We start from the raw sequence: 20,960 nt of genomic DNA on the forward strand, positions 1-20,960 counted from the left end.
TGGTGACTTCGTGCCCTCAGCACAAGGGGCAGTTGGCCTGAGGCTAGGCTGGGACCAAGGGCACTGGCCTCGGTCAGGCATTCCAGGCCCGCCTCAGCCTCCTCGGCACCCACACGCGCTGCTCTCGCCCACCTTCTCCCCACCCTTGGCAGGCCTGCCTTGCCATTTCAAGAATCGCCCCGTTCTTCCTGCTGCTTAGCCTCGGGACCCAGCTGCAACATCACCTCCCCTGGGGCGTCTTCCCTGGCCATGCTGTGCCCGCCACAGCCAGCTCGCGGAGCTCGGGCGTCCAGAGCCCACTGGGCAGAATCTTGGGGTTTGTCCTGGGTTTGTCTCTATTCCAGGGTCTGGACCAGGAGGAGTGACCACCCTGGTTCATGGCTCCGTCCACACTTCTCTTACTGGCTCATGGTTCCGTCCACACTTCTGTGGGTTCTGTGGGGGGGGGGGTGGGGGGCACCCCGCACCAGGCCCCAGGGCGGGGCCCTTGCGCTCAGCCCCTCCATGGTTCAGCGGAGTAGTAGTCTAGGCTCCCCGCCCCTGCACACACCCTGGCAGCCAGGCTCACTGTGTCCCCAGTGTTCAGTGGGGCGGGACTCAGGAGGGCCCAGCACAGGGTTCTCAGGGAGAACTCAGAATGGAGGTGTGAGAGCGTCCTCTGGGCGGCGGCCTTGGCTCCTCTCAGCTCACTGCCCTGCCCCACCCCCCCGACTCTTCCCAAATCCCCACTCCTGTCCCCTCTTCCTTGCAGGCTGCCTGCTGTACCCCCCTCACACCCCCCTCCCAATAGGTCTACCCGGGCCACTCTTGTCCTCTCGGCCCTGTGTCCTTACCCCCCCCCACCCCCACCCCCCGCCCCACGCCGTTCCTCTCACACCCCAAGCTCTCTCCCACCTTGACTGGCTTCTGTTCCCCAGCTGAAATGTCAGTCTTCACTCTTCCAGGGCCTTCCCCCAGAACTTCAGGGCATGTGTGACAATTCAAACTTGTCACATTCTCTTGCTAACAGGTTTCTTGTGGAACAGCAGGAGGGAAGGGACCTGTGTCTGTCTTCTTGTCCAGTGTCCTCAGGAAAAAGAAGTACTTGCTGAGGGGATGCAGGGAGCGGGCCGGGCTCGAGTGAGCTCCTCCCTGAATAAGCCACCCTGTGTGACTTTGAGCCAGTCTCGCTCGCTCTCTGGGCCTCAACCTACTCCACCTCGCCCCCATCTCCCCAGCTTCAGGGAACTGGGCAAATAATGTCTCGTCCCCAGAAATTAGGAGGAGGGACCCAGACCGACCCCCTTCCAGCTCATTCACACTCTCCCTCAGTGAGTCCCTGGCGTCTGTCTTCAGCCTCCCACGGGCACCTCCTCCCAGCCGCACCCTGCCAGCCCCTCCCAGGTGCCTGTGGAGCCGCCAGCTCCCACAGCACCTCCGACCCCAGGCGGCACAACATGGGGGCTCTAAGGCCCTGGGCCCGGTTCCCACTACTGGTTGTGGGCCACCTGCTGGCCCTGGGGATTGGGGCTGCTGTGTTTCAGGCCCTGGAGGGGCCGCCAGCCCTCCGGCTCCAGGCCAAGCTCAGGACCGAGTTGGCCACTTTCCAGGCAGAATATGGGGCCTGCCTGCCACCTGGGGCACTGGAGGAGCTGCTGGGCACCGCCCTGGCGGCCCAGGTACGCGGGGTCTCCAGCTGGGGCGATGGCTCAGAGGCTGGGAACTGGGATCTGCCCTCGGCCCTGCTCTTCACTGCCAGCATCCTCACCACCACGGGTAAGGCTGCCAGGCGGCCGGGCAGGCGGGGGTTCCTGGGGGGCCCTGGCGATGTAGCCCTTCCCTCAGCCCCAAAAGGCCAGACAGATCCCAGGCCTGACTCGGCCTGACATCAGAGCTGGGGCTTCCCACACCAGTACCCCAACTGGTACCTCAAGTTCAGCGGCCAGGCAGGGTGTGTCCTCCTCAGCCACACACCCCGACGCCCCCTGACATCCGGGAGAGATGCCCAGACCCCGTGGCCCGAGGCAAGGTGGGGAACAGGTATTGTAGGGTGGATTCTTTAACGGAGGAGAATGGAGTGAACCCAGGAGTGCAGGTCAGGACCACCGACTCCGGAGAGAGTGGCCAGGGGGAGGAAGTCCCGATGAAACGTTAGCCATGGCAAGAGGGCACAGAGATGAGGGATGACGGAATTCCTGGCAGAGGGAACAGCATGTGTGAAGGCGCAGGGAAATAAAGGAATGGGACCCACAGCCCTGGAGGTTTTTTTGTCCTGTGAGTGGACATCGTCCGTACAAACATCTGCAGAGTGTCTAAATGTCGTCTACATCTGTATTCCCAACTTCTCTTGGACAATCAGGAGAGCTATATTCACTCTGAGCCAGAATCCCTGCAAGGCAGCATAGTGTCTGGAGAGGAACAAGGCCTGTACTTTTGGACAGAACGCTTCCTCTCCAGGCCACGCCAACGCTCTTGTCTCACATCTGGCCCCTCTAGGCATTTGCGTTTACAACCTCTGGACTAGCTGGTCCTGTTCTCCCAGCACACCCTGCTCTCCCGCCTCTCCCTGCCTTGCACATGCTTTTCCAGTCCTGACTGCCCTCTCTCACGCACGCTGCCTCTTTTGCCGCCGTTCATGTCGTGTCTCCACTGACTTTCCTTCATTGTCGTCTCCACCAAAAGGCAGGGCCTGGGCAGACTCAGATTCCAGTGCAAGGCCTGGCACACAGGGTGTCTCAAGACACCTTTGGGCAGGGGAAGAGTGCGTAACGTTCTTCCCAGTGGATTTGGAAGCATCGTATTGGTCAAGGGCAGAGCTGAGGAACCGGAGAAAACCAAGCTTCCTCTGGGGCAGGATAGGGGTTCTCAGAACTGTCCCAGCCCCAAGAGGCCTAAGGTGACTGCCTCTTTTAATGTTCCATTTCCCAGAAAAGAGTGGGCACAGAGGTAAAGGGACTTGTCCAAGACCCCCAGCGGATGAGGAGCAAAGCCAGCCAGAGCACAGGCGGGAGCCGGTCCCTCGATCTCAGCCACTAGAGGGCGGTCTTCTGCCAGACGCCTCGTTGGGGGAAGGGGGGGACCACAGCCGGCATCCCTCTCGAGGGCTCATCGCCCACGGCCTCTCTCCTTTCCAGGTTATGGCTGCATGGCCCCGCTGTCGGCGGGCGGAAAGGCCTTCTGCGTGGTCTACGCGACCCTGGGGCTGCCAGCCTCGTTAGCGCTCCTGGCCGCACTGCGCCGCTGCCTGCTGCCTCTGCTCAGCCGCCCAGGGGCCTGGGTAGCAGCCCCGGCCAGGGCCGGGTTGCTACGGGCAGCCGGACTGGGCCTGCTAGTGGCTGGCGCCTTCGTGCTGCTGCCAGCGCTGGTGCTGTGGGGCGTCCAGGGTGACTGCAGCCTGCTGGAGACCATCTACTTCTGCTTCAGCTCCCTCAGCACCATCGGCCTGGGGGACCTGCTGCCGGGTCACGGCCGTGGCCTGCATCCGGTGCTTTACCACCTGGGCCAGCTCGCACTTCTCGGTGAGTCCAGCTGCCAAGGAGCGTGAGGGCGAGAGGAGGGAAGAGGAGCCCGGACTACGACTCCGTAAACCACTGGGGAGGCCGAGCCGCCCAGGTGGAGGAACCCTGCCCTGGGCTGTGGTGTGGGAGTCGTAGAACCCTGACGGCACCTCTGCGTGGCGCCGGGTGCCGGGGTGGCGGGTCACCTGGCTGGGAGGTGGCAGGGAGCATACGGGCACTGCCAGAGCTGTGCCAGCAACCTCTCCTCACCAGGTTACTTGCTCCTCGGGCTCCTGGCCATGCTGCTGGCTGTGGAGACCTTCTCAGAGCTGCCACAGGTCCGCGCCGTGGTGAAGTTCTTTGGGTCCAGTGGCCCGCGGACGGCTGAAGACCAAAGCGGCATCCTAGGCCAAGATGAACTGGCCCTGAGCACCCTGCCACCCTCGGCCGCAGCCCCAGAACAGACCCCAACTTGCTGATGGGTGCGAGGTGATGGAGTTGAGCTCTGTTCAGGTGGACGAGCTTGAGGAGGAAGCCCCCAGTGAAGGGAGGGGAGGGTGTGATTGTAAGGACCTCAGGCAATAGTGGTTTGTTTTGTTTTGTTTTTTAAAGGGAAAGGCAATAACCCTGTTCTGGTCCCTTCTTTCAAAATGGGACCCCCAGGGGCGCCTGGGTGGCTCAGTAGGTTGGGCCACCGACTCGGCTCAGGTCATGATCTCACAGCTTGTGAGTTTCAGCGCAGCATCGGGCTCTGTGCTGACAGCCCAGAGCCTGGAGCCTGCTTTCGATTCTGTGTCTCCCTCTCTCTGTCCCACCACTGCTTGCACTCTTTCTCTCTCTGTCTCTCAGAAATAAATAAACGTTAAAAATTTAAAAAAAAAATTAAAAAAATGGGATCCCTAAAGCGATCAACGACCCAAACCCCACCATCCTTAAACCCCATCATCCTTTGAAGGCGAAGGCCGAGGGGGGTGCTCCGCGGCATCTGGGAAACTCAAAGCCCGCCCAGCCCCACTTCGGATCGCAGACAGCCTTATCGGCCTAGCCCCGCCCCCTTCCGTCTATTGAAAGCCCCAGGGCTGAGAAAGGCAGGCCTGGTGTGGCCTCGTCCAACTTTATTGCTCGCGAAGATCAGGAAAGGGGGGAGGGCGGGGGCGCAGCGGCTCACCGGCCATCCCTGTCCCCCCGCTGGCCGGCCCGGGCCCTGCCATCGGGGAGGGGTTCTGTAGGGGTGCTCCTGGGACCCCCAGGCCCCGCGAACACACACACACACACTCACACGGACAAATAAATACGGCCCGGACGGCACGGCCGTCCAGCCGCTCCTGTCTGTCGGGCCCCCAGAGGCCGCCCTTCTTCCCCCCACAGGGGGGCGACGGCGGCCCCTACGGGCGGCGCGCCGCGTCCGTGCGGCCCGGGTCCTCCGCAGCGCTAGTCCGGGGCGGCGACCCGGCGCGGCAGCGAGAAAGCCTGCGGTCCGAGTGGTTGAGGCCTCAGCTCAGCGAACAGCGCTCGCGCCGGCTCAGCTGCCGGCTCAGCTTGCGGCGCCGCTGCTCCAGGCCGCGTTCCAGGCGCTCGTCCTCCTCCAGGGCGCTGGGAGGGAGCGGCTTGAAGTCAGAGTCGGGCCCCAATCCTAGTCTGCCCCCCTGGCCAGAGCGAGCCCTCCTCGGGAATCCGCCCCTAGACGCCCCCCCCCCTCCCAGCGCGGTCCCCACCCCACTCACATCCGCTCTTTGTGGTCCAGGTCCCGGACCAACTCATCCCGCTGGTTCACCAGCGACACCAGCTCCTCCAGCAGAAGCTGCTCTCGGCGTTGTTGCGCGGCCGTTTTCAGCCAGTCTGAGGGCGGAGGAGGCCGAGGGTCAGGAGGCGCCCGTCCCTGCTCTGTACCGGCTCTCACCCTCTCCGGGCCCCATCTCCCACCTTCGATAGCTAGCATCGCCCGCAGCTCCCGGCTCAGCAGCTCGAACCTCCGCTCCAGGTCTTGCTCCTCGATACTGGGGTGGAGGGTGCGGGGTGGGTCAGGAAAAGGGGAACAGGAGAGGAAGGGGTCCCGGGGCTCTGACTACTCCCTGGCCTCCCATCCCACCTCATTACCAGTTCGTGTGGAGGGCTGGGCTGAGGAAAGCGCTATACCCACGTCCCTGCCCCAGATCATCTTCCTTCCAACTGTTCTCCAAATGCTGGATGCTTATAGTGTCTCCTCCCCACTGCTTTTTATTTTTTAATTTTTAAATATGTATTTATTTTTGAGAGAGACAGAGCATGAGTGGGAGAGGGGCAGAGAGAGGGGGGAGACACAGAATCCGAAGCAGGCTCCAGGCTGTGAGCTGTTAGCAGAGTCCAACGTAGGGCTCGAACTCATGAGCCATGAGATCATAACCTGAGCCAAAGTCGGACACTTAACTGACTGAGCCACCCAGGCACCCCTCCCTTGTTTTTTTTTTTTTTTTTTTAAATTAGGAAACAACCTTGCAGGATCATTTGGATGAACATTATTCATCAGCAGCAAGTATGAGACACTAAAATTATTCTGAAAAATTATCTAAAATCCAAAAGGGAGGCAAACTTGCCTTCATCCTGCAGGACTATCAAAGCAATCATGGTCAAGAGTTGCTTTTGACCCCACTTGGAAACCAGCTCAGATCTCTGTGGGCCTCAGTTTTTCTTATTGGAAAGGAACAGGGTCAAAGGAACAGGCACTCAGCCCTGACTTGCCTGTACCACGTTTTTCTCTGGGCCTTAGTTTTCGGATTCATAAAAACAGTACCAATAAAACAGGTGTACAATTCATACAGGACTTTTGAGAAGAAGAAAATAAGGTGACTGAGCAATTTTCCAAAAAGACCTTTGCAGAAAGAAGAAAGTAGTGAATAGTTCTAACCAAAGTGGCCAAGATTCCCCTCTGTCCTGCACGCCCGGGGCGGGCTGGGGGCGGGGCCTGGAGTGGGAGGGGCTCACTCACAGCAGCTGCAGCTGGTCCTGCCTCCGGATGAGAGCATTCTTCTTGTTGACCAATGTGAACCACTCCTGGATCAGCACCTCCTCCTGCAACCTGTTGGCACCTGAACCCGGCCAGGACAGTCACCAGGCCTGCCGTCAACCCAGGTGGCAAGAGTAGGGTGGCTGGGGATCGGGGCTCGCTTCCTTACGGCACCCCAGAAGCCGGAGCCTGGTGCCTCCGGCAAGCTGCTTCCCTTGTCCCGCTGTAAATGGGGACAGAGACCCCAGCCTTGCCTCCTCCCAACTCCTCCCCAGATCAGGAAGGGCTGCAGGGCTGGGCAGATCTGGTGGCATGTGTTGGGGAGTGGACTCCAGATGTCTGCCCCACCTGACTCCATAAGGCTCCTCAGCTGTGTCTCCACCTCCGCTGCCCGCCCATCTATTTGTCTCTGCTCCTGTTCCAGGGCCTGCAGCTCTGCGCACACGTACTGACTTGTGTCCTGGAACCGTTGCTGCAGAAAAGGGGGGGGCGGGGGGGCTCAGTCCAGGCTCTGCCTGGGAAGCGCCACCCACCAGCTCCTCCCTCCTCAGCCCTCCTTACCAGCCCAGCCTCTTCCCCTGGACTTGGGGGTGGCTCCTCCGGTGGGGAACTCCCACCTGCAGACAGAGACCGGGTTAAGGCACCTCCATCTGACAGCTGCCCCCAGGGCGTCCCCAGCTCAGGATCTGTGAACAGCCTGAACTGAGCTGGGTCACTACTCCTTCACAACTACTCACCCGGGGGCTGCTGTGGGGTTGTGGTTGTAGATGGGCCAGGGGCAGGGCTGGGGTCAGGGCCCAGGCCTTCCTGTGGAGAAAGGGGCCGGTGAGGGCTTGCAGGGCTCCCCAACAGCCCTGCCCCAGGGCCAGCCAGAGCCTCGTGCACACGCAGGGCAGGAGAGGCCCTCAGTTCCAGGCCCTGCCCACCCCAGCTGCTTCTCCAGTCCTGCATGCACAGAACTCCACCCTCCGTCCCCTCCAGGGAAAGTGCCTCCCCAAGGGAAGGCCATGGCCTTCACCCTGCCTGGCCCTGTGATCCTGGGCCAGTCCACGCCCACTCTGGGAGCCTCACAGTCCTTGTTCCCTGGGCTGGGTTTACAAGGCTTTTGTGAGAGTCAGGGGTGAAAGGCTGTGAGGGGCCTGGCTGGGGCCTCTCCTTCTCCCTCTCACCCCTTCCTGCTTGGAGCTCCCTCAGGCCACCTCCGACTCCCATCACCTAGTGCTTGAGTCTCCATCGTGGCCAGGGGCCCACGCGGTGACACTGAGCTCCCTTGATGCACCTCATCTCCAGACCCAGGCCATCTTGGGCCAGCACCTCCATATCCTGGCCAAAAGGGGGCACCCTCCCACCTTATCAATTCCCATGCCCAGCCTGCTGTGCTCTTCGTAGAACACTCAGAACAGGTCAGGTGGGCCGGGCCTACCAATTTCAGTCTCCAAAAGCAGGGCTGGCCCTTAATGTGCCCTGCCCCTGGCGACTTGCTGGGTGGGTGGGGGGTCAGCTCCGGGGGCTCAGGTCAGCAGATAGCCTGGCCCCTTTGATGGCTCCTGCTCGGGCCACCCTTCTAGGTCACAGGGTGGGGAGAAGGTTGAACTACTCCACTGTCCACTCCATCCTGCGCTTCTCTGAGAAGCGTCCCTGGACAGATGGCGGTCAGATGCCATCCTCTCTGGCCCGTGTCAGTGGCCACTACCCATTCCCTGCCTGCTGACTCTATCCTCAAGTCACAACTGAGGGGTCTTCCTAAAACCTTCACCGGATGGTGTCACTCCCCCAGCCCCCCGACCCCTCTCAGCGCCCAATCTTGTTGCCAAGGCCTGTTGGCATCTCCAGCCTCAACTCCTACTACCCCAGACCCCACCCAGACACCAGCCGTTGGCCATAGCAATGGACTTTCGCTTCCCCAAATAGCTTCCTCAGCCTGGACTGGCCTCTATCTGGGGAAACCTGACATCAGCAACCTTCATGACCCGGCTCGGCTCCACCTCCATGAGGCCCCTTCGGGCTCCCACACAGCTTTCTGTCTCTCTTCCCGAACTTCACCCCTCCTGAAGCCCGGAGAGTGCCCCCCTCCATGGCCTCCCAGGCCTCCCCCATCCCTGCTTGCACTCCCATCATAGCTGCTGGTTATCTGTGTCTCCCTGCCCAGAGGCAGCCCCTGCAGACAGGATGGGGCCCAGAGAATGCACTCAGGGCCCACCAATTAGCGCTGTTGACTAGACATTGATGCGTTGGACACGGTGCATATAATGACTCCACCAGTCCCCCCAACAGCTCTGTGATTCAGGGGTCATAACATCACCACTTCACAGAACAGGACACCAAAGGTCAGAGATGAAGCTCATATAGGTCTGGCCTAGGATCCAGGGCCGTCTAATTCAAAGATGTGTTCCCAAGCTGGGCCACCCACTGGCTGTTTGCCTCTGGGCCAGTCATACTCCCTGGGCTTCTGTTTGTCTTTATGTGAGAGAAATCCGAACCCTGTGGAAACTGGGGGTGGCAGGGTTCCAGAAAGGCATCTGGGGAAGAACACAGTTCCCCTTTCTTGACGGCACCCTGAAGTAGTAACTCAAGGCCACTCCGTGAAGGACTTAGGCATTTGCTGCTTCTCCTCAGGGAAAGAGGACAGAAAGGTTAAGTGGCTCGCCCAGAGTCCCGCAGCCAGCCAGCCAGTAGTGCTGAGCCTAGCAGAGGGCACCGTTTCATAGTTCCGGCTTCACGGGTGTTCTCAACTTTCTCCCTGAACCTCAATGTTCCCACCTGCAAATGGGGTAATCATTCCTCCCTGGAAGGGACATTGTGAGAAGTCAGTTGGGAGCTAATAAGGGGTCATGGGGGCAGGGCCTGGCACGCAGCGTGCACTCCACCCACAGAGCAGGCAGAGGCACAAGAGTGGAGGAGAAACCCCAACCTCAGCAGCCACTGAGCTTACTCACTCAGCCCCGATGGGAATTCCAATGCTTCCTCCTGTCTGACCCCAATTCCCCTTTCTATACCCTCACGCATGGCCCCTCCTCCAGGAAGCCTTGCTGGGCCGCACCAGAGGCACCCTGCCCTCCTCTTGGCGTTGCTTCGGCCCCACCCCAGCTTCAAGGTGCCTGACTTCATCCCATCCAGGACTTTGGGAGCTCCCAAGGGCAGGGACAGGCCTGACCTCCTCCTACTGCATGCATAGGGCATGGGGGATGGGAACAGCCAATAAGGAGGAGTCCCCTCCAGCCCTGTGGGTCACAGATCTCCTGTGGGACAAGGGCTCGGGAGGGGCCTGGCTCAGAAGGACCAGATGCTGGGACTTGGGCAGAGAAGGGTGTAGGACGGAGCCTCCCCTCTAAGATTTAAGGAGCCAGTGACATATATTAATGAGACTGTGGCCAGAGGACAACAGACAGGCCAGGGGTGACTGTGTCCCTCTGGCCCTTGCGTATCACATCTCCTAGGGGTGCCTCTGGTGCCCTCTCTGTCTCTCATTCACAATGCTGTGCCTCTGACCCGCTCAAGGCTCCAGCTCTCCAAACCTGCGGACCTCGTGGGAGATGACTGGCAGATCCCTAAAGGAAACCTGAGCTTTCCTGCTAAGAGCACACTTTTACTTAAGCAGGTCCCCCCATTTGAGAACCATCTCTTCCCATCTTATCAGCCTAGCTCACATGGCTGCTTCTTCCAGAAAGCCTTTCCCGGTTTATTCCCTCCTTTCTTTGGAACGTCATCCCTGGGCAGCTGAAGGCTTGCAGTGGCCTGACAGGGCTGCCCCTGCTGTTGCGGGCAGGATGGGTGCAGGGGGTGGAAGGAACCCCAGCTGGGAAGCCACTTCAGTGGCACTTGTCCTTGAGGAAATCCCTGCCTTCTCTGGGACCACCTCCCCTTCAGTGCAATGACCATATGATACCCTGGGAGACCCGAACCTGAGAAATGCAGGGGCTGGGGGAGTGGGGTGGAGGGGGCACCAGGCAGGGTCTCCCAGCTTCAACCTCCCATTATCAGAGAAGAATGGGTCTCCAGGATCTGGAGTTAAAGATCCGAATCAGAGCTACTTGGAACAGGGAGGCCCTGGCTGGACCCACTCAGGACAGAAGCCCTGCCCAGCCTACAGGGCAATGGTGGCTGCTGAGCGACCCAGGGCCAACCGCAGGGAAAGAAACACCCCCACCCACTTCACAGTCCCTAAAGAGCAGCGTGCTGAGTGCTGACAACCATGGAGCCTCCTAGGAACTTCCTGCTACAGCCCTGATTCCACTACCTGGGTGTCAGGCATTAAGAACCATTAGCATAGATTCCAAGCTGGCAGCAAAGGTGGAGACCCTGCCCAGGAGGCCGCTCTGGGCCTGGGGGGCCTCGGCCTGCACGTGTCCCCTGAACAGAAGCCCACTCCGTCGCCGTCGCCGGGGGACTCTTCCCGGACACCACGGCCCCCGCACTCAGAAAGCGCCTCGCCGCATCCAGCCAAGTCCTGCTGCCCTGAAGCCGCCGCCCCTGCGCCGTCTCTGCCCTTGGGGCCCCTCAGGACCCATCCCTCTCTGCCCGGCCACCCTCGACCCCGCGCCACAGGAGGGCACTCACCGCAGCCGGGGCCCCGGCGGCCCCCGCGTCCGGGTCTTCCACCGAGAAGGAGTTGCTGTTCCGCAGCCGCGAGCGCCTCTTCTTCAGCAGGTCGGCGTCGCGCACGTGGGAGAAGGAGCCGTGCGCGCGGGGTGGGGGCACCGGCCCGGCCTCCCCGTTGACCGACGGCCGCCGCAGCCTCACGCCGCCCCCGGCGCCCGGCGCCCCCGCCCCGTTCACCAGCCCCTCGGCCGGGGGCACGGACGCCCGGGCTCCGGGACCGTCGGCAGGGGCTTCCGCGGAGCGCGCCTCCGGGGCGGCCTCCGCACCGCGGTCCTTGGAGGCCGCCTCGGGAGCCGCCCCGTCCGCGCGGTTCTCGGGCTCCTTGAGCCCCTTGGGCCCCTTGGGCTCCTCCGGCGCCTCGGCCCGGTGTTCGCGCAGCCGCTGCGCCAGGCCCCCGGCGTCCAGGCCGTCGGGCGGGCTCGGCTGGGCGCTGGCCACGCGGTACGTGCCAGCGCCGCCGCCGCCCTCCAGCTGCACCAGCTGCAACTCCTGCCCGGTGCAGAAGGCGCGGATCTGGCACAGGTACGTCATGACGATGAGCTTGTCGGGCACCGACAGCAGCACCATGTCCGCCGGCTCCAGCAGCCGCGACACGCCCAGAGCCGCGAAGCCATCGAAGGCCTAGGAACGGTGCGCTGGGGATCAGCGGCGGCGGCGGCGGCGGCGGGTGTTACCCAGCGATGCTGCGGCCCCGCCCAGGACCGCCGGAGGAATCCCCGCGACTGGCACGCCGGGGTTTTGCCTAGCAACGCCTTCACCCTTCTGTTGGGGGAAATCTAGCAACAGGGCCCGCCCCCGCGTCACCCAGCAACTGCACACCAAAGGGCGGTTTTGGAAAAACCATCTGGGGGAAATAGGCTTTAAAACAAAACAAAACTAAGAAAAACGAACAGTTTAAAGACCAAGAGGGTAAAAAAGTGACAGAACTTCCCAAACCCACTTGCTGGGGCCCTGCAGCCCGTAGGTTCCTCTCCTAAGGACAGAGGGACCCTAAATGTTGGATCTACGGCCTGGCTCTGGACCCTTTCCCCCCAGGCATTGCTCCCTCTCCATCTCACCTGCTTGTTGTTCTGCTTGATGTTGAGTGGGTCCAGGGAGGCATAGTCGCTGCAGAGAGAGGGCCGGTCAGAGGCTGAAATCACACTGCCCTCCCAGCAGGCTCCCTCATTCATTCCCACCCCCTCTGGCAGCTCACATCTTGTCTGGGTAGAATCGGTGCAGGATGGCACAGAAGGCCAAGCCGTTGCGCCAAGATGTAGTGAAGTTGGTGACTCGGACACCACGGTAGCCAGCGGTGACTTCCTGGCACCACTCCAGCAGGGATTGACTGGAGCTGACCAGAGCACGTGGTGCCTAGGGACACAGGGATGGGCTCAGGGAATGTGAACGGAGGACCTGTACCCTCTGACCCCTGGGCACAAAATAGCCCTGGCTCTGGGTTTGCAGGGGTCACCAGAGACCACTGGCCAGAGCCTTGGGACTAGGCAAAGGGTTTCCAGCTCTGTGGTTATCTACCAAGGTCACCTAAAAAGGTCAGTGGCCCCCAGGCAAGATCAGAGGTCACCAGCAGCCACACCTCAAGGTCAGCCCAGAAAATCAGCTTAGGGGTGTCCGGGTCCATGCAGCCCAGGGAAGACAGATGGGGGAGCCAGGGCATCCTGAGAGAGGAGAGGGTGAGGGGGGCTCCTTGAAGCTGAGCCCCTATCCCACCGCACCCCAGTCGACCAGGTGGGTCCATGCAGAGCCGCCGTTAGCTCAGCCCCAGGTTAGTGGAAAGCAGCGGACTGGGCCCTCGGCGGCCCCCATCCCTACCTGGCTGCCTGGCAGCCTCCCGTCCTCTTCAGGCTCCTCTGGGGAAGAGGCCCCCGAGGGCTTGGGCACCCCAGCCCCTGCCCCACTGGCCACCTGCACCTCAATCAGGCTGGCCTCCGGGAGGTTTCCCTCAGCTTCTTGTCCCTGCTCAGTCCCTGAGAACCCGGCCTCTGCTTCCTGGGCCTCAAAAATACCAGATTCGTTCTCTGGAGGCCCTAAAATCTCCGTCTCTGCTTCCTGGGCCCCCCAAGCCCCAGACTTGGCCTCTGAAACTCCCAGCACCTCAGCTTCTGCCTCCTGGGCCCTCAAAACTGTGGTCTTTGCCTCTGCTCCCTGGGGCCCTAAAACTCCACGCTTAGTGATGGAATCCTGCAAAGCTTCATATTGGAGAGTCTCCCAGAGCCCAGTCTCTGCCTCCTGGACCCCCAAAGTCTTAGCCTTGTCCTTCTCAGCCTCTAAAACTGTCGTTTCTGTCTGTTGAGTCCCCAGTCCCTCAGCCTCTGCCTTTCCAACTCCTGGCCCTGAAACCCTTGAACCCCCCACCTCTGTCTCCAGGGCTCCTGCTATCTGATTTTCTATCCTGGGAACCCCTGAACCCCCAGCTTCTATCTCCTGGGTCCCCAGTATCTCAGCTGCTGCTGTCTCAGTCTCAAACCCTGGGATCCCTGAGCCCCCTACCTCTGTTTCCCGGGTCCCTGCTGTCTCAGATTTTATCCCTGAACCCCCCACCTCAGCCTCTTGGGTTTCCAGTATCTCAGCCTCTGCCGTCCCAGCTTCTATCTCTGGCATCCGGGAACCTCCCACCTCTGTCTCCTGGGCCCCCAATATTTCACATTCTGCTATCTCAGCTTCTATCCTCAGTATGCCTGAACCACCAGCTATCTCCTGGGTCCCCAATATCTCAGTCTCTGCTGTCCTAGTCTTTGTCCCCAGAAACCCTGAACCCTCAGCCTCTGTTTTCTGGGCTCCCAGTTCCTCAGACTCTGCCATCCCAGCAGCCTCTGACTCTAGGAGCCCTGATCTCACGATCTGTGTCTCCTGGGCCCCCAATGCCTTGGCTTCTGCTGTCCCCATCTCTATCTCTGGGAACCCTGATCCCTCCACTTCGGTCTCCTGGGTCCCCAGTACCTCTGACTCTGCCACCCCCGTCTCTGTTCCCAGGACCCTTGAATCCCGAGTCTCTGCCTCCCAGACCCCCAGATCCCTAGACATCACCCCCTGGTCAGTTGCTGGCGGGGCTCCCTGGTACCCGCTCACCTGGGGCCTGGTGCTTGCTGCTCCAACAGAGGGACCCTGCTCCAGGCCTGTCCCCCCAACACCAGGGGCTCTGCCTCTCACCTCTGCACCCTCTCTCTCCTGGCCTGCAGCAGCCCTGGCCCCACTGAGGTCACCAAGATGCCTGGTGTGCCCTGCAGGGTCTGCTGGGGGTGGGCTCAGGACTGTGGGAGCCTCATCCCTGGTCCTGACCCCTGTCTTCCCCTGAGAGCCCCTTGGAGGAGCCTCGGGAGTCCCCTTGAATCTTGCCTCAGACATCACCCCTATAGCCTCTGGTCCCTCAGTGTCCACATGTCTCACCTTTGACATCTGCTCAGCATCCACTTGACTCCCTTCTAAACTCTCTTCAGCCTCCCCGGCTCTGACGTCTGACCTCTTAGTGTTCACCTCTCTGACTCCTGACTCCTGCTCAGTGTCCGTCCCCCCAGCCCCCCGCCTATCCCCAGCGCTCCTCCCCTTAACCTTAGGTTTCTGCCCCCCCAAAGAGTCTCTGGAGCCTCCACCCTCAATGCCTGGGGCCAGCCTGGCTCCCTGAGCCTCTGTCCCTTCCTGCGGGCTTTCCTGGGCCTGGGTCTGCCCAGAAGAATGCACTCCTGCCGGGGGATCCCCTGAGGCTTTGGGAGCCTCATCTTCCCCTTGGGGGACTAGGGGCCAGGGGGCATCAGAGCCTTTCCGGAGCCGAGGGGCTGGGGTGGGGGCCACCTCCTGGCCTGGCTGTCTTGAAGACCTGAGGAGAGAGCAGGAGAGAGCATTTTTAGCCCCATCCCCGCCCTTCAGGTTCTTAGGGCCCTGGAAAGGCACAGGGGACAGGGCTCGTGCCAAAGCTCACCTCTTCTCTGGTGGGGTTCCCGGGGGCCTTGGGGCCTTGAGGCCCACCTGGCCCCCTGCTACAGTAGCTCTTTCAGACCCCTGGCCCTGGGAGGTCCTGGCTGGGGGCGCAGGGGCACTCACAGGGGCGGGGCTGGTATCCTCCACACTAGAGGGGTTGGCAGCTGGGGAGGAAGGAAGGGAGGGGTGCTGAGGCCTGGGCCCTGAGGCTGGAGGTCCATTCCCTCCCCGGTCCCAACCCGAGCCTGGGCCTCACCTGCCTGCTGGTGCTGGGCCCGGCCCTCCTCCTCCTCCTCACAAAGTGTCTTCAGCTCCCGAGGGGGATCTGGGGTGGGGATGGTGGGGGGGCAGGTCAGCCCAGGGGAGGGCCCTGCAGGTCTGACCCTCTCCCCACAACCAGAGTCCTGGGCCTACCTGGGAAACGCCCCAGCCTCAGGGCACCGCCCCGGCCTGCGAGAAGAGACAGGCCCTCCGATGCAGAGAAAGAGAGAGAGAGAACCACAAGGACAGACAGAAACAAAGCCTTAACAAGCAAAAGGGAGGGATGAGGAAGCCAGTGAGGAGGGCCAGGGTGGGTGGCGAGGGCTGGGGAGATCAGACTCCCCTCTGCGTGTTTGGCCCTGCTGTCTCCGGGCAGGTACCCGCTCAGGGCTGATGAGAGGGCCAGCGGCTCTGGGAACCCATCCTGCAGGACTCAGCCAAGAACCCAGGCCGCCGCAGGACCAGGAGCCAAGTTTGGACAGTCAGGGCTGCCGGGGCAGGTTGGGGCTGCCAGGGCCGTAGTGAGCCCCCTCACTGGGCGTGCTCAAGGCAGGCCCTGGCCCGGCACAGCGAGGGGCTTATGGGCGGGCTTATCCCCCACCCTCCCTAGGTCTTGGAGATCTCAGTCCATGGTAGGCTGTGAGCCCACCTGGCTGGGGGACACGAGCCCGTGCCTCAGGGGCACCTGGACCATTGGCCTCCTCCTCGTCACTCTCAGCGAAGTCGTCCAGGTTGCCCACGTCACTAGGCTTCACGCTCATGAGGCTCGCAAGACTCTGCATATCATCGTCCCTGGGGGTGGGGGGGTCAGAGGTCAGGGGTCGGGGCTGGGGACAGAGATTACAGACTAAGGCCAAGGGAGGAGGATGGGCACTCACGTGGCACGGCCCTCGCGCAGCAGAACCCCCGAGAGAGTGAGGCTCAGCTCCGCGTGCACCACCTTCACCGACTTGGGCTTCAGCCGCAGCCGCAGGGGGACTGGGGCAGGCACGGGCCCCGCATGGCGGGCCAGGTCCACCTCCGCGGTGGCCAGCACCTTCCGCTGCCCCTTGGATTCCTGTGGGCCGGGGAGAAGGGCCGGGGGGAGGAGCATCAGTGCCGCCCCCGAGGCCCCAAGAGCCCAAGCCCCGGCCTGCCCGGCCACTCACATTCTCAATAATAAACGTCCACTCTTTGGCCTCGTACTGGTCCACGTGAGGGTCCTGGGAAAAGGGGGAACTGGTGAGTACGGGGGCTGCTGGGGTGAGGGCGGTACAGGGAGAAGGGCCAGCCGCCTCTCACGCTGCTTCTGGCAGCTATGTGTGCATGCTACCCGCTCCAGAGAGACCTCCTGGGCCACCCACACTGAGCAGGCTACCTCCACCCCCATCTTGCTTCTTGGCCTCACCCCTCCGTTCTGATTTGGACGGATAACACCCTGGGATCCCTCGGGGCTGCCTGGGTTGTAATCGGCCCCTCCCATTCCCACCTACGCAGGAAGGTTAGAGACTCACCCTGTATAGGGTCACAGAGACGTCCACATTCTCTGGCACCATCCACACCACGGTGCCCCGGTATGGGTTCTGGATGCCTGGCTGCCAGCTGTGGGCCTGCAATGAGCAGTCTGAAGCCTCCCCTGACTCTTAAGTCTCCCCTTGTCCCCTGTCCTTATCCCCAAACTTGACCTCATCTTTCTCTCCATTCTGTGGATTCTTTTTTTTTTTTTTTTAAATGTTCATTTAGTTTTGAGAGAGAGAGCACAAGCAAGGGAGGGCAGAGAGAGAAGGGGGACACGGAATCCGAAGGAGGCTCCAGGCTCTGAGCTGTCAGCACGGAGCCCAATGTGGGGCTCGAACCCCCGAACCACGAGATCATGACCTGAGCCGAAGTTAGACGCTTAACCGACTGAGCCACCCAGGTGCCCTAGCGTTGATTTAGTTTTGAGAGAGAGAGAGAGAGCATGAGCAGGGGAGGGGCACAGAGAGAGGGGGACAGAGGATCCGAGGCAGCCTCAAGATGACAGCAGCAAGCCCAACGCGGGGCTCCAACTCGTGAAGCACGAGATGGTGACCTGAGCCCAAGTCGGAGTTTCAACCAACTGAGCCACCCAGGAGCCCCCTTTCTGCAGATTCTGGTCCAAACCCGAAGCTGACTCCACTCTCCCATCAGTCCTCACCCACTTACCCCGCACCCACTGTTGGCCTCACCCCCAACCTGGACCCCCCAGCTGACAACCTCCCCCACCTTGGAGCAGATGCGTCTGTTCCGCCGGGTCCATACCACCACCAGCTTATCCGGTTGCCTAGGGGTGGGGAGAGAGGGGGCTACTCAGTCGGGCCCACTCGCGCAGCCTCTCCATCTCCTCCGGGGTCTTCCTTCTGCCCACACCCTCCTCGCCCAGGAGAGGGACTGGACAGCCCATTATCTGGAGCCGCCAGGAGCAGGGTGGAGCTGCTTGAGGCAGGGTGAGGCCCAGGGCAGAAGGGCAAAGGCCCAGATGTGTGTGGGCCGACAGGGATTATGAAGACAGGCAGCCAGAGAGACAGAGACATATAGAGAGACAGGCACACACAGAGACAGGGAGATACACATAAACACAGCGAGGACCCTGCAAGAGACACACAGACTCAGAGACACAGGGAGAGACAGACTTGGAGGAAAACAAACCCCATCACTCACAAATATGTGGGGAGTGTGCACTGTGAGCCCAGCCCGGTTTAGGGGCAGAGCAGAGCACAGAAGAAATGAGACCCTTTCGGGGGCTGAGGACAACAGAGGTAGGGGTGGAGGGCCAATCAAGAAAGAAAATAAGTGAACAAGCTGGCTTCAGGGAGATGGGAGAGAGCCACTGGGGTCTCCTTGAACTTGGGGTGTCTGAGCAAGGCATGAGTGGGGGAGGGACAAGCTCGTGAGGCTCTGGAGAAGGAGGGTTCCAGAAGGGATGGCAAGTGCAAGGGTCCGAGGTTGGGGACGGAGCAGGGGGGGTGGGGGCTCGGGATCAGAGCGAGGGGCAGAGGGTGGGAGGTGATCAGAGACACACAGGGTCAGTTTGTCATCAGACAACCACCCAGGGCCTTCCACATCCAGCCCTTCGCTGGGGTCAGAGGCCCTGAGAGCCAGCCATGCCCCCACCTCTCAAACCCAGAGCCCTGGACTCTAGCTCTGCAGGGCCCCTGACTCCCACAAGGGGCATCAAGAAAGACTTCCAGAAGGTGACATCCAAACCAACTGTATACACCGGGGCTGACTCAGAGAAGAGGCAGAGACGTGAAGAGACAGACAAAACAAGGGCCAAGAGTTGCCCGTGCAGGGCCCAGCCCCACAGCGATAACACGTGGGTGCGGGGAGAAGGTCCTTTTGGGTTAGAGGGTCCAAGTGCTGCCCACGAGGGTGGGGGTGGTTGAGGGGACCATCAGGCCGAGGGCAGTACAAGAGCCCTCTTTGCCTGCACCCGGCCCCAGGCCAGGGCACTTAGGTTCACCCACCTCACTGCCCCTCTGTAGGCGGGGCCAGGATAAATGGCTCTCCCGTCAACCCCTGAGAATCCTGAGGCCCGGAGAGGTTGGGAGCCAGGCAAGGTCACAAAGCCAAGCGCAGAGCCCGCCAGCCTGTAGCCAAGCTCCTCTCCCCAACCCCAAACTGCAGGTGATGGCTGAGCAAAAGTAACCACCACGGGGCCTTCCCAGAAAGGGGAAGCAGACAGGGGTGCCTAGAGAGGGCGGGGCCTGGCTGGGCAGCCTGACTCAGGCCAGGCACGCCCTCCTGGGGAGCCTGAGATCTGGGCAGGGGCAGCTTCCTAGCCTGGGCTCCTAGCTCAGAAGCCCAGTAGGCCCTGCCCACCCCCGTGACTCAGATGCATTGACACTGCCCGCACCCTAGGCCTGCTCTCTGGGACCATGCCCAGCGTCTCCTTGGGCTCATCCTGGATGCTGGGGCAGAAGGTAGAAGCCAGAGAGCAGAGTTCAAGTCCTAGCCCTGTGCTGTGTTACCCTAGTCAGCCCCTGTCTTCTCTGGGCCTCGCCAAATGGAGTGAAGGGCCCTCCAGCTGGCCCGGTCAAAACCACGGATCTGGCTGCTGCCCAAGGGACCCTAGCCTCCTGCTCACTCCCCTCCCTTTGGACCCCATGATCCCTTCCTGCCCCAGCAGCTTTCTCTTGGGAGCCTAAATTTAGCCCCGCCTGGCGGGCGAGGCCCCCACAGCTGCGCCCTAATCCAGCCAAGGGAAGCCGACACCAGTGAGCACGTATATTTAGGGTGTGACGCAGGGGTCCGGGCAGCTGCGGGTGGGAGCCATGTGAACAAGATGCCCCCGGCTTCTTTGGCAGTCTGAGCCAGGTTCTGTGCTCTCTCACACATCTCCCCCTGACCGGGCCACCTCTCCCTCCCTAAGCCCTCTCTCCTCCCAGACTCACAACCTTCTAGGCCCTCAGGCCCCTTTAAGCCGATCCCTGCCTCCCTCCTCATCCCTCTCAGTACTCAGTTTCCCCTTTTAAGGACATTGTGGAGACATATCCAGCCTCCCAGCATCCACTCTGGCTGAGGCCTGCGTGTGTGCGTGCGTGTTCCTCTGGCTCAACAACTGGGCAGAGGGGGAGGGGGCAACATCCTTGTTCTGAGCTGGACCCGTCGATGGAGGTTTCTGCGGCGGCCTGGCCACCCACAGACCTCAAAATTTGCTCCCTTTTCCGATGCCACACGGAACCATCCCTCTGGTCAAAAAAACAGGAGGCCTCCCTTCCCCCAGCCCTGAGCGCAGCCGAGGAAGGCGTGGGCACAGACAGACAGATTCCCAGGCCTGCAAATTCTGACCTCCACTCCCCAACAGCTACCCACACCACCAAGTCTAGGGGCCCCACAAACTGCAGAGGCACTTTTGAATCTCTGTCTGGGACGCCAGGGCCCAAGGTGGGGCAAGGGGCCTGTTTGGCCCCTGGGTTGGGGGCAGGGTTCTCTCAGGCTTCAACGGCGCCGCCACAGGGTCCCGGCCAGCCCGCGGAGTCCCCCAGGCCTCCCTGTCACTCACCATTTCTTGGTGCACTCCACCACCAGCTCGTGGTAACAGGCCACAAACTGGAACTTGGCGGCCCGCTTGCCCACGCGCTGCAGGCGCTTCCACACCGAGGTCATGGCCCCCGCCGCCCCCGCCGCCGGATCCTCAGACTCTGGGCTCCCGCTGGCCCGAGACCGTTGGCCGGCCCTGGGTCCCCATGGCCTCCGGGGCTGCTATCCGAGCCGCCCGTCCCGTCCGTCGGAGATGTCCGAGGCTCGGACCCGGGGCCGATCTCCCCGGGGAGGCCGCTGGGGCCCGCCGGGTGGTCCGGCTGAGTCGGCGGGTTGTCCGGGGCGCGTCGGGTCGCTGGAGCGCTGAGCGGCGAGCGCGCCGTTTCCTGGAGCCGCACCCCCGTCGGAAGGCGGGCGGGGCTCCGGCGGGGGCGGGGGCGGGGGCCGGGGCCCGGGCAGGAGATGGGGGCGGGGCGGCCCGGCTTCCGGGGCCTCGCGCCTCTACCGCGGTTGGCGGGGAGGGGAGGGGTACCGAGGGGGACGCCCGGTCCGCAGCGCCGGCTCGCAGCGCGCCGAGGCGGTGCGGACGCGGGGGCCAGGGGAGAGAGCAACCAACAACTTGGTGCCGCCCTCTCGAGCATTGCCCTGGCCGCCACCCTTCCTGACCGCAGCCCTGGGAGGTATGTACTGTTGGCCCCATTTCACAGGTGGTGGAAACAGAGACCCGGGAAGAACAGACTTGCTCA

The 20,960-nt window shown here is 62.0% G+C and overlaps 2 protein-coding genes across 7 annotated transcripts; one reads left to right on the plus strand and one right to left on the minus strand.

Moving 5' to 3' along the window:
• The first annotated feature begins 933 nt into the window (after positions 1-933).
• Positions 934-4,434, plus strand: KCNK7 (potassium two pore domain channel subfamily K member 7). The gene is made up of 3 exons (XM_027045126.2): positions 934-1,755; positions 3,114-3,497; positions 3,750-4,434. Exons 1-3 carry the CDS (start codon positions 1,239-1,241, stop codon positions 3,953-3,955), a joined length of 1,107 nt encoding a protein of 368 aa, XP_026900927.1. The 5' UTR covers positions 934-1,238; the 3' UTR covers positions 3,956-4,434.
• A 122-nt stretch (positions 4,435-4,556) lies between these two features.
• On the minus strand, positions 4,557-20,635 carry EHBP1L1 (EH domain binding protein 1 like 1). Of its 6 annotated transcripts, none has more exons than XM_027045871.2 (20): positions 20,237-20,635; positions 17,458-17,515; positions 16,728-16,823; positions 16,383-16,436; positions 16,113-16,291; positions 15,884-16,026; positions 15,388-15,423; positions 15,230-15,298; positions 14,975-15,137; positions 14,128-14,872; positions 12,254-12,411; positions 12,117-12,165; positions 11,017-11,679; positions 7,197-7,266; positions 7,021-7,076; positions 6,808-6,931; positions 6,442-6,541; positions 5,400-5,473; positions 5,201-5,315; positions 4,557-5,069 (listed from the first exon to the last, which is right to left on the minus strand). In XM_027045871.2, exons 1-20 carry the CDS (start codon positions 20,338-20,340, stop codon positions 4,970-4,972), a joined length of 3,156 nt encoding a protein of 1,051 aa, XP_026901672.1. In that variant the 5' UTR covers positions 20,341-20,635; the 3' UTR covers positions 4,557-4,969. The 6 variants fall into 6 exon arrangements, with proteins under 6 accessions (XP_026901672.1, XP_026901670.1, XP_026901673.1 ...); XM_027045869.2 differs by having other exon boundaries at positions 12,871-14,872; XM_027045872.2 differs by having other exon boundaries at positions 14,848-14,872; positions 20,237-20,634.
• Positions 20,636-20,960: the final 325 nt, after the last annotated feature.

Source organism: Acinonyx jubatus, chromosome D1 (assembly GCF_027475565.1).
Source record: "Acinonyx jubatus isolate Ajub_Pintada_27869175 chromosome D1, VMU_Ajub_asm_v1.0, whole genome shotgun sequence".
In the NCBI taxonomy this organism is placed as follows: Eukaryota; Metazoa; Chordata; class Mammalia; order Carnivora; family Felidae; genus Acinonyx; species Acinonyx jubatus.

Excerpts from the sequence above, each read along its gene's own strand:
- KCNK7 (XM_027045126.2), top strand. The coding sequence starts at position 1,239 with ATGTCTCGTCCCCAGAAATTAGGAGGAGGGACCCAGACCGACCCCCTT. Across the intron at positions 1,756-3,113 it reads CAGCATCCTCACCACCACGG|GTTATGGCTGCATGGCCCCG; the intron begins GTAAGGCTGCCA and ends TCTCCTTTCCAG. Across the intron at positions 3,498-3,749 it reads GGGCCAGCTCGCACTTCTCG|GTTACTTGCTCCTCGGGCTC; the intron begins GTGAGTCCAGCT and ends TCTCCTCACCAG.
- EHBP1L1 (XM_027045869.2), bottom strand. The coding sequence starts at position 20,340 with ATGACCTCGGTGTGGAAGCGCCTGCAGCGCGTGGGCAAGCGGGCCGCC. Across the intron at positions 16,437-16,727 it reads TCTCTGTGACCCTATACAGG|GACCCTCACGTGGACCAGTA; the intron begins GTGAGTCTCTAA and ends CCCTTTTCCCAG. Across the intron at positions 5,070-5,200 it reads CTGGACCACAAAGAGCGGAT|CGCCCTGGAGGAGGACGAGC; the intron begins GTGAGTGGGGTG and ends GCTCCCTCCCAG.